The sequence below is a fragment of the Geospiza fortis genome, unplaced genomic scaffold (genome assembly GCF_000277835.1).
Source record: "Geospiza fortis unplaced genomic scaffold, GeoFor_1.0 scaffold101, whole genome shotgun sequence".
Lineage (NCBI taxonomy): Eukaryota > Metazoa > Chordata > Aves > Passeriformes > Thraupidae > Geospiza > Geospiza fortis.
Window position 1 is genome coordinate 1,999,855 of NW_005054388.1, and position 17,075 is coordinate 2,016,929.

At 44.5% G+C, this 17,075-nt stretch overlaps 1 protein-coding gene across 1 annotated transcript in view; it reads left to right on the forward strand.

Annotated features, from left to right (window-relative positions):
• Positions 1-17,075, forward strand: part of ARHGEF4 (Rho guanine nucleotide exchange factor 4) — a 182,498-nt gene that overhangs the window by 55,288 nt on the left and 110,135 nt on the right. The window contains exons 3-4 of the mRNA XM_005425522.2: positions 3,537-3,869; positions 9,078-9,207. Coding sequence (XP_005425579.2) covers positions 3,537-3,869; positions 9,078-9,207 — 463 coding nt within the window. The remainder of the gene's footprint in view (positions 1-3,536; positions 3,870-9,077; positions 9,208-17,075) is intronic.

Sequence of the window (17,075 nt, forward strand, 5' to 3'; positions counted from 1 at the left end):
TCACAACACCATTAAAGATTGTACAGACATCACCCTGTGTTTGTTGCCAGTTTTAAGCTGGGTTTTACCCCTCTTAAGGCAGAATTCAGCCTTGTAACTGGTGTATAGTAAATAAGATTTTCATTGTGAAAGGCAACAAAGATATCAAGTCCTATGCCTAGTAGTCACTTTTAAAGAAGTAAAACCACTTTCTTTAGACAATGAGTAGCTGTCTTTAGAAGTACCATGTGTCTTTTGCAGTCACCGTATGTACCTTTTGGTTGCTACTAGAAGTCCTCTTTTGCCTTTTCTACAACAAAGAGAAAAAAACCCCAAACTGCAAGCTCAGGGTCTCCCTTTCACGTTATATTTTGTTCTAATCTAGGTAACACATTAAGTCCTTTGCACAGGCTGAATCTCAGGGAACAGACTGGATCTTCATTAGGAATTTTGTGGTTGACTGAGACTTGTAAAAGCAGAGGCTTCCTCTGTCAGTAGGCTTTTAATCCCAGAGAGATTTCACAAGTTGTAAGTGGTTGGGAGCTTAGGAATCTCTTTCAGTGGCTGAGCACACCCCCCAGAGTGACTGAGACTGAGCTGTAACTGAGATCCCAGAACATGCCTTGACCACGCTACCTTTTCACTATAATTGCTGATGAGTTTTGACATTAAAAAATGGGATAATAATTTTTTTTGAGCAGATTGTCAGAAGTGGTACTTGAGAGAGTGCATGAACTTTTGCATACCCCAAGCAGACAATTTTCAGAGGGTTCATTAATCTGAAGCTGCTTGATCAATTCATAACAGCTGAGGGCTGCTTGTGTTCAGCTCCAATGAGCCTCACTCAGCTTTTGCTGCTGTTGCCTTTTGCCTCTCACATCTCAGCTTACATTAAGCCTTTAAGATACCCTCCAAGATGGTCTTATCCTGCCTTTTCTCCATACTTTTTTACAGAAACTCCCTATTTTTTGTATAGAAACAAAAAAAGATGGGCAGAACCATCTCTTTATCTAGCCAAGTCTTGAAAACCTCCATTGCTGAAGGTTGCACTGCCTCTCTGGGAAACACATTCCTTGAGATTTTTTTACCCCTAATGCGCAACAAGAAGTTTCCAAGCTGCAGTTTCTGGCCACTGTCTTGTGGCACTGTCTGGCACTACTGAGAAGAGCTGGGTTCCATCATCCATGTAAATACAAAATTGTTGGTGAGTGCTCTCACACTGCCTTTAGTGCCCTCTTATCAGCTTGAATAAACCCAGCTCTCTCAACCTCTCCTCATATTCCCAAATGAAAGTGTTTTGATTGATTGGCTTGGGGTTTTTCTCTAAAGCTGTCTGGAAGCCAAAGAAGTGTTTGGGTGCCAGTATGACAGGTGAGAGCTGTAGTATCAGAATTCCAGGGGGGAAAGGGGAAGAGAATTAGCTTTATTCCCTTCTGTGCTTAGCTTTATTTTAAAATATTTTGTTTCATGGGCACCAGGTTAACCTACAAACTTAATACTGCACGCTGCATTCCAAACAAGAGACTGCAGCCTAGGAAAAAGCAAGAGACTTGGACTATACACACTGTCAACAGATGAAGACTCTCAGAGGATGAATAAAATCATTGACCTGTAAATTATAGCTCAAAAGAACATCCAGAAAAGAGTGTAGAGCTGAGGCATGTGTAAAGCCTTGAAAAGGCAAGCCTACATGCTATAATGTAAGCATTAGGAGCAAATAAATAATTACTTAAATTGATTGCTAGATTAAATTATTCAAAGAAAACCATAAAAAATTTAAATGGTATCTAAGACATAAAAACAGTTTCATTTTCCTGATTCTTCTGGAGGCTGCAGAATATGATATCTGAAATTGGACAAATGCAGCTGGAGCCTAGAAATTAATGCAAATGTCCCAGATTTCAAAACACAACATCTAATCTATTAAAATAAAATAGGTAGGGCTTTATTTATTTCCCTTCTCATGACATTGTGAAATGAAGTAGTATTGCTCCCTGGATTTTTTAAGCAAAGCTGTATTTTCAGGAATCTCTGAAAACACAACAGACATTGGGCAAAGTATATTTGCAGTGTTAAATCTTTCCAAAATAATAATCATCTATATGCTAAGGATGGCCTTCCTTATGTATGCTGCTTCCTAAAGAGCCCATAAAACTCAGTTTATTGGTGAATTTGAAGAAAAGTCCTTTTCTATTCCACATGAGTAAAGGCATTAGTGCACAACATACCTGTAATAGTGAAGCTCTTGAGCTCACTTCCCACTGTGCCCTCCAGGGTGGGGATTTGTATTTATTCCCCAGCCCCAGCCAGGTATTTTTATAGCTGTGTCAGCATAATCTGTGCCAAACTGCACTGGATCAGCTCCCCCTGGACACCTCTGGCTACCACTCGGGTAAGTAACTCCTCTGAGCCTGGTGGAGCACACACCAGCCCCTCTCTCAGTTCCTGCTAGTGGTTAACATTGCCCAGGTTTCATCCAGGACAAAGATTTTATGCTGCAAACAGCAAGACAGAACCATTACCAGTTTGCCCATCTGCCAGGCCCTTCCCTACACATTTAATTAACCTGTTCATGGCATGATTTCATTTGCATAAATTGTGTTGCTCAGCAGGCAAGAGCAAACTGTCCTAAAACGTCCCATGTTTGGAATTCACATGTTCTTCTCCTTACTCCTGTCCAGTGAGGTGGGGTTAGGCACAAAACACCTTTTTCACAGAATCTATTCTTCCTAGATTGTGGCATGTCTTATGAGGGGAGAAGAAGAATTGACCTGGAATTGTTGGTTAGTTGAAAATAGAAAGGAGGTGCCTGCAGTGGTTTGAGGGTTGTTTTATTTGGGTTCTTCGAGTGATCTGTGAGAAACTGGACACATACTATGGTCAGGATTTTTTTTATCATGAGACTCCTGAGTTCACTCATTCCCCAGTGTTGGTATCTCCTACCTTAAATATTATTGATTCTCACACTGATGCTACCTGGAGTAGTAGCTGGTTGCCTAAGGGCACATTTGATTTCAAGTTGTTCGAGTATAAAAACTGTAATTTTGTGCAACCCCTCAAATGGGAGTGAAGGGCAAAGCTGTGCAATTCCTTGCTCTTGGCCCAGCATCAAGCAATAAAATGGATAGTGTAAAGAGCACATCAGGAAGCACAGGGCTTAATATATCAGACCTGCAGGCATCTATGAAACCTTTTCACATTGTATAACTGAAGTACAGCTGGAAAACCAGAAACAGACAAGAGGTCATTTTTCTGTTTTCAGAGACATAGTCTGTCTTTGTAAACAATATTATAGAGACAGAGGGACCTAAATCCAGGTGGAATGCCAGTGTGATATGCCATCTAAAATAAGGGTGAACAGGGCACTGTCCTGGGCACAGGGAGTGTATATTCCACCCTCAAAGGACAGCAGAGCTGCTGCTTCAGGGTGGAGTGCTCCTAAGTGTTTCCTTCTGAGTAGTTCTGTGGCTGAGTAACAGAACTTTGCCATCTTCTGTTCAAACTGACTTGAAGCAAACAAAATTTCCATCCAACAAACCCTGTGTTTTCACCTGCAGTTTGTAAAACAGGAGTCTAAGCAGCCATGTCAAACAGCAGCTGGAAAGAGGCCAAATAAGAAATGGGTTCCCCATCGCAAAAGGAGGCCCCCCCGGGTCCCAGCGTGCCCTGTGGCCACCCTGGAGAGCAGAGCCCGCACATTTTCCTTCCCTGCTCCCGAGGAAAAAGCCAAGGAGATGCCAGAGAGGAGGAGGAAGAGACCCAAACCCCTCTATAAGTGCTTCAGCTTCGATGATGTTTGGATGGAGAGGAGTCAAAAAAGGAAGCTAGAGAAGGAGACACAGCCAGAGGGAGGGGTTCAGTTGCAACATCTCCCACAGGACCCCTCAAAAGTAAGAAGCCACACACCGACCTCCTCGTTCTCTGGCACTGTCTTCCTCTCTGCTCAGGCTGTTTCTCTCTGCTCTCATCATGTTCCTGTCCTTACACTTTGTCTGGTACCACTTCTGTCAGCGTTTCTGTGGGCCTGGAACTCTGTGGAGACTGTGGAATCACCAAACTGGCCCTTAAGTGATAACATCTGAAGGTGGTGGGTTCCTTAGCTTCTGAAATCGAACAGTTCATGCCCTGTGAGATGTTGGGAATAGAATGCAAGAGAATCAGGTTGCTTTCTGAGCTGAGTGATAGGGAGGGCAAGGAGCAAATCAAAGTTTCCTTAAATCAATATAAATTAAACTGATGAAATCTCATTCTGTGCCCTGTGGTGTTGCTGTATAACTTTAATAACAGACTTCAAATTAGACTTCCCTTGTATCTGATGCCAACTCCACATTGCCATTGGATTTTTAGCTATTAATATTCTCCTCTCCACCGAGAGAGACTTTTAGTTCAGCATTATGATTGCTTGTGAAAAACTTTGTGGCTGTTGTGACTCACACTGATGGCATCTGTTACTTTTGGATCCAGAGCTAAGGTCTGTTCCCTTCAGGGAGAGTCACAAATCTCCATCCAAGAGCCAAAATTAGCCTTAATACATACAAAAGAACTTCTGGGGAAAAAAGACATGAGATCAAGGGATGCTCTATGAAGCCTCTCACGATGATATTGAGAAAGTTTCTGATCAAGCTTGAAATCACGTAGCAGATACTCAAAAGCTTTCCTCAGGGGTTTCTGCTTTGGTCTGTTATTTGTGTTTGTTTCCCTTTCTCTCTGTTGTCCTGGTTGCCTGTCTCTTGTTGTAATTGCATTAAAATGACAATTTTGGAGAGGAGATGAGGCCTCAGTAGTCCTATCACCACTTCAGAATATGCTTGAGCTTATGTGCACAGTTAGTTCTGTGAATGGTGAAGGGGAAACATTGGCCTGCCCACCATGGCTTGCCCAGAGAAAACCTGTCCACCTGGGAGAGCTCCCATCAAACTGACAGACATGTGGGACAGCAATCCCAGAAACAGGGGTTCTGAAAAACTGCCCCCTGTTCTCCCCTTCTCAAGGAAAGAGACTAAAAATCTGGGCTATTTTATATGTGTTGGGCTCTTCAACACAAAATGCTGCCAGTTGCTGCATGGATGAGTGCTGGATATGATTCTCTGATGTGTTTCCCACTTTCAGTTCAGTGAGGATGCTTCCCTGGGTCAGCTCCCTACTGCCTATGTGATGGAGACAATGAGTATTGCTCTTGAGGTTTGTGTATGTTAGGATAAGAAAAATTTAAAAATAAATGACATGGGTTACCTCTCTACCTTGGCTGAAGTTCTGAGTGCTTAGTGCTGTGCAGGGATGAGGCTGGCTAGTGAAAGTGAATGCCTGGCTTACACAGGGTCAGGGATTAACAGAAATCGGTGAAATGTACTAAAAATATTTCTCACAATTCCTGGACAAGCATGGGTAGTGATGGAAATCCAGCCTGTGCTGCAGGGCATGTGGGCCAGCACTGAGCCCATTAAGGCTGCTCAGAGGAGTGACCAGTTCCCTCAATAGCTTCCCCTGCAGCCATCAGATCACACAGCTTGAATGCTGTCTGCTTTGCTGATTGACTGCACATTTGGAGGCTGCCAGAAAACAGCTTCTCCTTTAAGCATTTCCACCCTTATTTTCTGGTGCAAACTCACCTCTAAATTGCAATCAGCTGCACGATGATTTGCAGCTGCCCCCGTGCCCACGAGGCCTCTCTGAACATCACCTGCCCGGGGGCTCTTGGGCCTCAGTCAGTTTTCTGGTTCATTCTTCCCTGAACAGAAGGGTCTAGGTAGGTTTAGGGTTTACTGTTTCTATCCATTTATGTTTTGTAGGTTATTGACACTTTAATTTTTGTAGGCAGGCCAAGAAAGCAAAGTGCTGGTTTAATGAGAGGACTGTGGGGATTCAAAGTCTCTTTTTTTATGCCCATATAACTGAATTTCTTGGCCTGTGCTTTTTATTTATACTAGTAATCACACAGTTTATTTTTCGTATTATTTTATTCTGTCTTTGCAATGCTTTAGTCCTCTAATAGTGCTGGTTTATTCATACTCCCAAGTGTCTTGGGAGTGCTGTCACAAGCTGCACTGTTTGAGGGCAGTTTTAGAAGGATGCTGAATCCCTTTTAATAAGAAGGAACAAATTATCCCAAAAGAAGCTCTGTAAGATGTTCACTGTCTGTTGTGGTTCTGTGACTGCAACAAGGGGACTGTTTGGGGCTTTGGAGAGCTGAAATTACAAGTCTGATGTTTTCTGACACGGCTGCCTTGGGATGTGTGGCTTCTGTTGTGACAAGTCACATTGTGTTAAGTCAAGATCAGGTCAGCCCACAAGGTGATGTAATGCTGCAATATTGGGGAAACAACTCAATGGGGCAGAGCAGAGAGGAATTCTTGCTGATTTCTGATACCACTCTATCATTCAGATGAATGTACAGAGAGGAGCATAATGGAAATATAAGGCTACTTTGAGGGCTGGCAATTGGGACAGGGAAAATGGACAAACAATCAAGAAACTACCTATAAGCTAAAAAAAAAAACCAACCAAAAACATTTAAAATGCCAGCTCCAAAAAATTCTATATATTATGGATTTTTTTTTTTTGCTTAGGCCCAGTAAACTGCTCTGCTTCCTTAAATGGGTACAGCCTGTGTAAATTCCCAGTCAAACTCAAAGCTTGACCCAGCTGTCCCTTATAATGAGATGCTGCCAGTAACAAGCTGAGCAGCTTCTGATCTCAGGCCTTAAAGTCTTAATACAGCACCCCCCACGCTGCCCACCCCAAGGGGAAGAAGACAAACATAGCTGTGGATGAATCTGTGTTCTTTTGCTTGTCCATAGGCTTTGCCCTTCAGAAGATGGTGTGTTTCAGGCTGTAGCCTGGGGTCCTCTTGCTTGTTTTTAACACAGGACAAGTTCCCTCACTGGAGCAGAGACAATGCCCCAAACCACTGCCATGTGGAATGCTGTAATGGCAACGGGCTCTGGTTTGGGAATTATTCTTGCTCAGAACTGCCCGTCTATCGCCATCCAGTGCTTTCCTGTTTTGACAAAAATTTAAACCCTGGTTGTTAAGCTTGATGCCTCTTGAGCGCACAGCAATAGAAGCACAGACATGGCTTCTACGTGCATTTGTTTGAGCACAGTTTGTGCACTGCCAAATTAGAGAGATTCCTAAAAGGCCCATCAGGGGGCTATACCCAGAGGGGGTATCGTGCAAAAAAAGCTCTTTTATTTTGAAAGAGAAATGAGAAGCAGTGAAATATTAACTCATTTCATAACTTAAACTCATTGCTCTGAATATGACTTCTGCAAATCTGATTTTACCCCATCCAAAATAAGAGAAAATGAAGTTTTGTTGTGTGGTACCATGGTTTGAGCACTGTGGATAACTCAGATAGATTTTAAGACAGAAATGAATACACTTTGAGGAGGGAATTTAATGATAAAAGTCTCCCCCTGATGTGCACCTGACAAGGCATGGATATACAACAGAGCCCCTGCCAGGGACTGAACTGCTGCGCACAAGAGCATAGAAATAACATCTGGAACCTCTGGCAGAAAATACAGGAGAGAGGACCTTTACTATGGTCTGCTCCCTCATTTCTCATCCTCTGCCTTGTAGGTTGTGCAATCCCTGCCCCATGCAGCTAACACTGCTGAAAATGCTTCTTCTCATGAGTTAGGGTTGTACAGGCCTGCCTTCCATGCCATAGGAATCAAATGATGCCTGTACCAAAATTGGCTCTGATGTCCCAGGAATTAATAATAATAAAGCTTGCAGTTGTAACAGCCCTAGGCCAGGGTTCTGCTTTCTGGTCTGAAACAGAACAATAATGCTTTCTACCACCTTTTGTGTAAATAACAGACTTTACCCTTGACATTTTCAGAGCTGTGGCCCAGTAAACTTGATTTTCACTGTCACCAGAAGAGTGTGTGCTCCCCCTGGATCTTTGCTGTGACTTTTCTAGAGAAACAGGCACTGCTGAGTTTAATTTGAACAGGGTTCATGCTATCCCTCAAGAGATGGCGATTTGTGTTCTCTTTGTTTTAGGAAAGTTAAGTCCAGGAATAGAAAACCAAACCAGGCATGGAGCAGCAGCACTCTCAGCTGTGTGAGCACTGTGTGGTTAGTTTGGGAAGGAGGGTTTGGCTAATGGCCATCATCAGGAGAGGTTTCAGCATCAAGGCTGGTCAAGACTTTCTGCTGATAGGACATGGTCTGGGCTAGTAGTGAGAGGGAAAGATCCCAGAGAGAATACCAGACCTCAGTATTTCAAGTTCCTGGCTCAGAGAAGGATGGGTATGTTGTAACTCAATGTCAGTGGCAAAAGGAAGGGGCAATAGTGATAAAAATTAAAAACTGTCTGTGCCCATGGGACCAGTGCTTACTGACCAGCTGATCTCCCAGCCACTGATGTTTTCTGTGTGTGGCAGCCAAGGGAGAGAAAAGAGAGAAAAGGAAAAAGGGATAAAAGCATACCTGCAGCATGCATTAATTACTACATTCTGTATTAGAGGCCATGAGCTATGTGTATGTATCTCTCTGTTTTCCCCTTTAAACCAGCAGAAGTTAGTAACTCAATGAGATCTGGCATTGGTGTAGAGTTTTCAAAGTTCTATTAAGTTCTATATGTTTTATAAAATCAATCAGCCAGGTAGAGGAGAGTGTGAGATTTTTTACTTGTTCCTTTAGCTGAAGAGAAAAATATTGTTATCCACACTCTGTATGGCTGGTACCAATAAATCTCTGAAGGGAAAAGCTTTATTTTCATGTTAAATACCAGAAGAGGACCTATTAGTCACAAAGCTTCAGGAACAGTTCTGCAGCTGAGGGGGATGACTTCTTGTAGCAATATGAAACCCTCCCCCACAGAAACACTTTACAGGGAGGAGTGAAACTCTCTGTGAATGGAGGTGTGTGTGGCTGTATGTGAAGTATGAATCTGTTCTTATGACCTTGCAGTTTTCCTTGCCTTCTTACTGTTTTCTAACATTTCTAGCCACAATCATCCATGTGTGTCCACTAACATGCTGCTTACTTACATGGGCAGGTATCAGAGGTGGGAAGAGGTGCTCTGGGATGAATGCTGGGTATTTAACTGAATGTTTGTTGCCTTTGTTTTCCCGGTCCTTTTGCAGGCTGGAATAAGTCCATCCATCACATCTCCTGTTGCCTTTGACATCCTGCCCCTGAAGCTGCATTCCTTTTCCAAGAGCACCCCGACAGGCCTGGACTGCGTGGGCTGCAAACGGCGCATCTCCGCTCCTGGTGTGTACCCTGGGCTGGGCTGGGTGGGGAGCAGGAGAGAGTGAAGCTCTGCTTTACTGAGTGTGATAAGCATTCTAACCTGTTCATGATGATTGCTGCATCCATGTCTCAGCAGAAATCTGCTTTAGAGTGGGATCTTTCATATACTTTCTCTGCTTTAGAGTGGGATCTTTCATGTGCTTTTCATACTCAGGTTTGTTTTCTCCCTGAGTGGATGAGCAGGGTGCTGTTGAAAGGCATGGCCAGCTTTTTAGTGAAGAAGAGATCACTCCTTGCAATGATAGTGTGCTGTAAGAATCCGTGCCTGGCGGGCTGTTTGGGTCCTATCCAGCAGCTATGGACCCCAGACCACACGACCTTACAAGGATGAAGGCAAAAGATGAGAAGCACTCTTCTCCACATGGGGACTAAGTCCTAAATTTATTTCCTTGATAGGAGACACCACATCATCCAGGTGACCCCCAGATGGAAAAGAGGGCGTTGCCTTCTCCGGGGGGATTTTGAGCTGAGGGGAAGGGGGACGGAGGAAGGGGGCAACAGCCGATGGGATCCAAGTGAGGAGGGGCGAGGGGAGGGGTAACCCAGGCAGACAGCACCAACACTGATGGGGGAAAAGGGGGAAGACCCTGTGGTGATAGGATACAAATCATGTGAACCGTGCAAATTACCAAACACCCAGTGCAAATAACCAAATAACTATTTAGTGCAATACAACAGTGTGCCTGATGTAGAAACATTGTGTTGTCTCGTGAGAACTGTCCCATCTATGATGATGTCACCTCTATCACACTTGAATTAGATTTCTGCTGATGAAATAGACTCTGCCTTGTGTTTGCTGGAGAGCACTACAGTGGGTATGGTGAGATTCCTCTCAGGTTGCTAATTAGGCACTAAAGCAACTAAATGAGCCTCTAGAGACAGAAGTTTCCAGTACTTTAAATCCCCCTAAAGAACAAGTATGCCGTGTTTTCATGAGGAATGCACATGAAGTATCATGTCTGCTTCATTTCCGATGACTGACACTTTCTCAGAATTAAAATGTAACTTGCACAGATTATTAAACTGTGAGATGTATCTTTGCCAGGTTTTTAAATTCTCCATCTGACAGTGCCTGCCCAAACACTGCTGATATCTCTATCACAGCACTTTGAGCTGGAATAAGGAAAACAGAATGCAGAGGAGTTTGGTGGTTAGGAACCTAGCCAGGAAAAGCCAGCCACAGTTGGGTGCCAAACTGCCATTTCTGCCTCAGAAGGTCTCTGTACCATCGATTAAACCCTGCTGGAGTTACCTAATTAAGGGACAATAACATTGTACTAATTACATCAGAGTTGAATGGTCAAAGTATTTTGTCAAGCAAAACTGGTTTGTTTGTGCAGCTCTTGCACAGAGTCATGAGGCTTGATCTGGAAATAAGAAAACTATTTATTATTGTGGTGTTGAGAGCCTTGCCTTTGCTCTCTCAGCACTGAGGGCTTTGATCACTTGCTGTCACAGGCATCTGGTGCTGCCCCAATGCTTAGGACCAGCTCCCTGGCTGAATTAAAAAAGCTGTAGATTGACTCCTTGGAAATCCCACATGGAAACTCATCATTGTCAAGTTGTCTGTGTATCTCTGACATCAGCTGAAATCCCTGAGCACTGCTGTCATAGAAGTACATTCTGAGTCACAGCTGAGACAAATTTCATGGTAGTTCCCGACTGGGACATAAGGGAGTTAAAAAATATGTATGAATTTCTGAGGGTGAATAGGGGAAATAAATGTATGCAGACTGACCAGCTGGCAGTGCTGTAGGTGTTTATATGCTGTCTAGAAATGGGGCCTGCAACCTGAATCATCTGTGATTCACACAATATTCCTGAGATAGGTACAAGTGAGTTTCATACCGTGACCTAAGAATTTCTGAGTAAATGTAGCAAAACAAATGAAATTGAGTAGAATCATTTTTCCACCACCAAAACCATGCTCTTGGGAAAGGAAACTGATGGAGAGAGGAAGCAGAGGTTCTTCTACCACAGCCATCTCTGTTAGCTGCTGCATGTGGGCTTCATTTGAAGCATTTTGGAGGAGATGAATGTGAGCACGTGTCCTGCCTGTGGGAGGATGTGGATGAGAAGAAAAGTGCAAGTTACTGAAGTAATACTCTGAGGCTGATGGATCAGTTTTAAGATTGGCTATGTCCTTGAGGCAGCATTAGTACAGCAGAATGCCTTCTTTGGTTCTTGTACAGATTTGTTGTGATACCTGTTGTTTTTGACAGAGCTGTAGGGCATGTAAAATAAATATAAAATAGTCAATTCATTTAATCTAATTTTAAGATTTCTAACTCCAAAGCTGCAGCTGCTTATGTTAATTATCCCAGTCTGTGCTGTAGTCATAAAAGACAGTTGATATAAAAGTATTATGCAATATCCAGTGCTACTAGATACTTCCATGTTGAAAATACAGATAAATTTCCCACTCCCAAAGTCTGCACTTCATCACCTTGTGCAGGGAATGCTGCAGAGACTGGGAGGGATGGATGATGGAGACCTCTCTAGTTCTGCAGTGTGAAATGATGGCTGGGATGGTCCTAGCCCAAAAGGTGCCATGCACAGCTCTCACACCCTGTCATGCACCTACCCGGGGGCTGGGACAAGAGCTGGGGACAGCCTGGCTATCCTGGCTGGGCTCGGTGCATTTTGCTGGAACAGCATGAGAGCGGAGAAATTTCATTTTAACGCTGGGTCTGCTGTGCCCGTCCCGTCCCTCTCCGCAGCCGGAGCCCCGCTGTCGCTGCCTTGTGCCCGGCTGGCAGGGACGGGCAGGGGAGCATCACAGAATCCCTGGGTTGGAAGAGACCTTCAAGGTCATGGAGTCCAACCCATGCCCTAACACCTCAACTAAACCCTGGCACCCAGTGCCACATCCAGGCTTTGTTAAACACACCCAGGGATGGGGACTCCACCACCTCCCTGGGCAGCCATTCCAGAACTTTATTAGCCTTTGTGTGAAAAACTTTTTCCTAATATCCAACCTAAATTTCCCTTGGTGCAGCTTGAGAGTGTGACCCGTGGTTCTGTCAGTGCTGCCTGGAGAAAGAGCCCAGCCCCAGCTGACTATAACCACCCTTCAGGGAGCTGTAGACAGCGATGAGGGCACCCCTGAGTCGCCTTTTCTCCAGGATAAACAACCCCAGCTCCCTCAGCCGTTCCTCACAGGGCTGCTCTTCCCAGCCCCTAAATGTGGTGGGCTGTGCTGGGCCGGGCTGTGCCTGGGCCGGGCTGGGCTGTGCCCGGCGGGGCTGTCCCCGGGCTGTCCCCAGGCTGGGCTGTTCCCAGGCTGGGCTGTCCCCGGGCTGTCCCCAGGTGCACCGGGCCAGGCCGGGTTGTCGCTGGGCCGGGCCAGGCCCAGCGGAGCCCCTGTTGGGAGGGTGCAGCTGGGCCCCCTCCAGCACACACACGCGCCCCAGGGCAGCGAGCTTCACCGTCCTGCTCAAACATCAGAACACCTGAATGGTTGGGAACAGCTTTCTTGGCTGCACACTCGCTTCAGCAGGGAGTGTTGGTGAATATCGAGTGTCTTTCCCCTTTAGTTCACAGAATTCTGGTCTGGAAGGGACCCAAAAGCATCATCAAGTCCAGCTCCTAGCAGTCCCCAGGAGCCACACCACGTGCCTTGTCCAAATGCTTCTTGGACTCTGCCTGGCTTGGTGCTGGGACCACTGCCCTGGTGCCCAGCTACCCTCTGAATGAGAAAACCTTTTCCTAATATCCAACCTAAACGTCCCCTGACACAACTTGAGGCCATTCCCTCAGGTCCTGCCACCGACTGTCAGAGATGAGAGATTGTTGTCTGCCCCTCTGCTTCCCCTTGCAACAAAGTCGGACTGCAATGAGGTCCCCCCTCAGTCTCCTCCTTTTCTGGTTGTCTGGGTACTCCCATGTCTTCATTTGTACCGTTCAGTCTGTTCCTTACCGCCAGGTTAGGAACCAAGTCACTTCCTAAAGTAGGTATGGGAATACTTTTCTCCTTTTTAGCAGCCTCTGGAGACCTTTTGACACAGGTATTGCACCAGGAAAGGGGTGGAAGGAAGGGCCTAATATGTACTGGAGTGAGCAGTAGCAGGATAACGAGGCTTTGGGTTAAAGCAGTGGACCAGCATGTTTGTCTTTTAGGCTATGAGACCTATTTTCTCCTTCCCCATCTCTCCTGAGTCTGATATTTGTTTATTTATAGACTGAAGACTGCCTAAAATTGGGGATGTTGCTGGGAAGCTGTTTGGACAGTGTCTGCAGCTGTGAGAATGTAGCTGCAACAAGGCTGAAGCCAGGAGAGGGGCAGTTCTGGGTGTGAGAGCTACCAGCCCATGGGACTAGAGCGGAAGGAACATTCAGGGCAGATGCTGCCATTTCTGAGCTTTTCCTTAGGGACTTTCCAGCAGGAGGCAATCACAAGGTGACACAGTGACAGACACAGGTAATTGCCTGAGAACTGGAGTTTCTTGACATCCCTGCTCCCACTGCTATCTATGCCTCTCAGGCAGAGACTTTTCTATTCTTGTGCCAGCTTGTCACCCTTTCCCAGATGTTTCCCTCAGTCTGCCTCTCAGACACTCTGAAAGTTTTGGACTGGGACAGGGACACACACATGACCATAGACCTCCAGGGTTTGTCATATCCTCATAGAGGGAGGAACCTGTAACCTGTGTATTACAAGATAGGTTTGTAGCTGTGCTAGAACAAATCTCATACCTGTATTATTTTAAATCATTATCTAAATGCAGATCAAATCTTTTTGGCAACTTTCCACATGTCTTGTCAGATTGGAACAGCCTCAGATCTTTGAATTTTCTATCAGATATCTACAAGAGATGCCCTGGAGTTAGACCACAGAGCTGTGGTTGGCTGTGCCAAGCAGAGAGGCATGAATTCCCTGTGACTGATGTGTGCTGATGAGGAACACACTGGTGGCCTTGGAAATCCTGCAACAAGAATAGGCAAGCCAAGTTCTCAAGGGCTGAATCTTTTGTGGATGGTCTGGAAAACAGTGACCACTTAGTGATACTGAGTTATCCTCCAGCCTCCCTGGTGTAGTGGAAAGTATTTCTCAGAGGCAAAGGGACTGTTTGTTTACTCAACATCATGTGGACATCTTTCATCTTCTTTTCCCAGCTATAGATGTGCTGTTAAACTCACACTTGGCAACAGTTAATGTGAAGATGTTTGACAGCCACTGGAGAAATCTGTTCAAGAGGGAAAATATTAGCTCAATAACAGGACTTCATTATGTCTTATAAATATTTAGCAGTCCTGTAGTTCAGCAAAATAGCAAGCTGAGTTATTTATTCCATTTTTGTCATTTTAGCTCTTGAAGAAAGTGGTATGCAAGTTCCCAGAAGTGCATCATGGTAGCTGTAGCATGAAATGTCTGTTCCATCCCCATTAACTAGAGGAGTATAATTGAATTTAAGTGGCTAAAAAATAATCACATTGCCTACTGTATACTTTTCACTTTGTCTCTTAATCACAGAAAGATTAGACCCACTATGTCAGTCTTGGTTCTGTTTAACCACAGCCACAAACATTTGCCCTCTGTGAGGTCTTTGATAATGTGCTCACTCAAAGGGTTTCATCTAGTCTTAAAAGCAGGGCCTGGTAGTGGCTGAGTTCCTGAAATTTGTCTTAGCAAGTTGAGTGGGATTGTATGTATTAGCTACTGAGGTGAAAGATTTAGCATACCAATAAAAACCTTCTGTGTGGCAAACAGAGAAGAAGGTCCTAGGAATTCCTGAATGATTCTGGTAATTACTGTTCAAAGCTACAAGATTACAGGAGAACCGAGCAGAGGCTAAAAAAATCCAGCAGATATTTAGGATCAGGTTGCCCAAGGCTAGCTTGGCTATCTTTATCAGACTGTGCAGTGAGATTCTTAATCTTTAGCTGGAGTCAGTTACTGCTACATCAACCTTAGATAACTTCTTCTCTAATGTCACAGAAGAAAATCTCCATGTAGATTTTACAACAGCAACAACAACAACAAAATCTGTAGTTGGTGGAACCCCTCTATGATGGGTTGCAATCTTGAACTGTGACAAAATTTTTGCTTTCCACAATTTGGCTGTGTAGAATTTTTCTTCTTCCCTTTCTATCAGAAAACTCTCCAGTGCATTCCTACAACAGACACACATACACGAGGATAATTAGGACTGAATTGTAGCCTCTCTTTAGCACCTTTGCTGTCTGAAGAGCTGCCCTGCCTTTCTTCTTCTCAATGTCTTGTTCTCCAAATCCACAGAACAGCTGCATTTGTCTTTGTTGTCAGTGTTTAATTTAGCTTCCCCTGATTATTGTGATCAAGAGGAGTTTGTCTCCAGTTGTACTTGAATGCAGGCAGTTCTGGAAGAACCAGATGAATGCAGAAGGGTGGTTCCACTGCAGTCAAACCGAGAACACATTTCCATTTCTCTCTTAGGAAGTATTAGGTAATTTGGTTCATTCAGAAGATAATTGAAGGAATTATTTTGTTACAGATCGCTAGAAATGTAATTTTTTTTTACTGCTGCAGAGACCATTCTTTTGAAGAATAGCTGAAATATTTAAGTTGGTTCAACATTATTGGGTGCTTTGTGATATTCTCCAGTGTTGGAGTGTGGCATTTTTTTCCTTTTAGGAAATACTCAGTAAACCAGAAGTCTTACTGCACTGAAATAACTCTGCTACTGCATGGATAGTGAGGCAAACTCAAAGGGGTCTCTATTGCAACAAGCTGTGATGGCCTTATTTACTTTGCAAAGAGCCACCTTACAGACAAATCGTAAAATAAGCATTTTCAGTTCTTGTGTGAAATTGGGCTCCTGGGTTTGGATTTGGGTGTCTGGAGCCATGTTCACACTCCATGTGACAGAAGCAGTGGGGGTTTTCCTCTGTGGCTGTCCCTCTCCCACATGTGCTGATCTCCTCCTTTGCTTTGGTCCAACCCCACTTGCAGTCTCACCTGGCTAAACTTTCACCTGGCCTGGGTAATCCCACACTGAATCAAGCTAGTTCTGGTCTTACACTCTTCTGCTGCACAGGGTACAAACCATGTGGCTACTCTTAAATTATTTTGGTAGTTTGACAAATCTGCTGTCTGCAAGGTCTTTGAGCAGAGTGGCAGCCCAGGAATGTAATTTATTACAAAATCTCTGTGGTGCCTCAAAGCTGTTGTTAGAGTGTACAGGTATTTCTGCATTCCCAGGAAACTAGGATTCTTTCAGGATCCTTCTTATATACCTAACATGGATACAGGGAATCTCCTCTTAGGTAATGAGAATATAAAACTTTCTAGTAAATGGTAGTCAGTGATGCTGTTTCAGTTGGGACTGAGGTCTCTTACAAGATTGCACATGGAACTAGGGATCATACCAGGTCTGCAGGCTGGGAGTGGATGCTAAATGATTTTTCAAAACTCCCAGCTGCAATCTCCCCAAATCTCAATCTGCAGTTTTCTGGCTTTAATTTCATTTTGAATTCTTTTTCCGAGTACTTACAAAAATAGTTTTTTAATAGCAGCAGCCACAGCCAGTTCTAAACACGATTAGTTTATATGTTAAATCCTTTCTGAGTTCTCAGGGGAAGCAGATAACCAAGGTCTCTCTCACTCGGGCATTTTTAAAACGCATGAAATTCTACTATTTCCACGTATTTATTTTTAATCTGACAGTCCTGCTAAATTAGGAGGGGAGATCTCTGTCTCACCCCTTGCTTCCTTAATGCCTTGAAATCGGCTTTAATAAAAATCAGCCGCTGGAAGCTGCGGCCGAGCGCAGCGGAGCCGCCTCGGAGGGAGCCTCCTTAGCGGACCCCTATGATGTCAGGATGCACCGAGGCGAGCGGAGCGGAGCCTC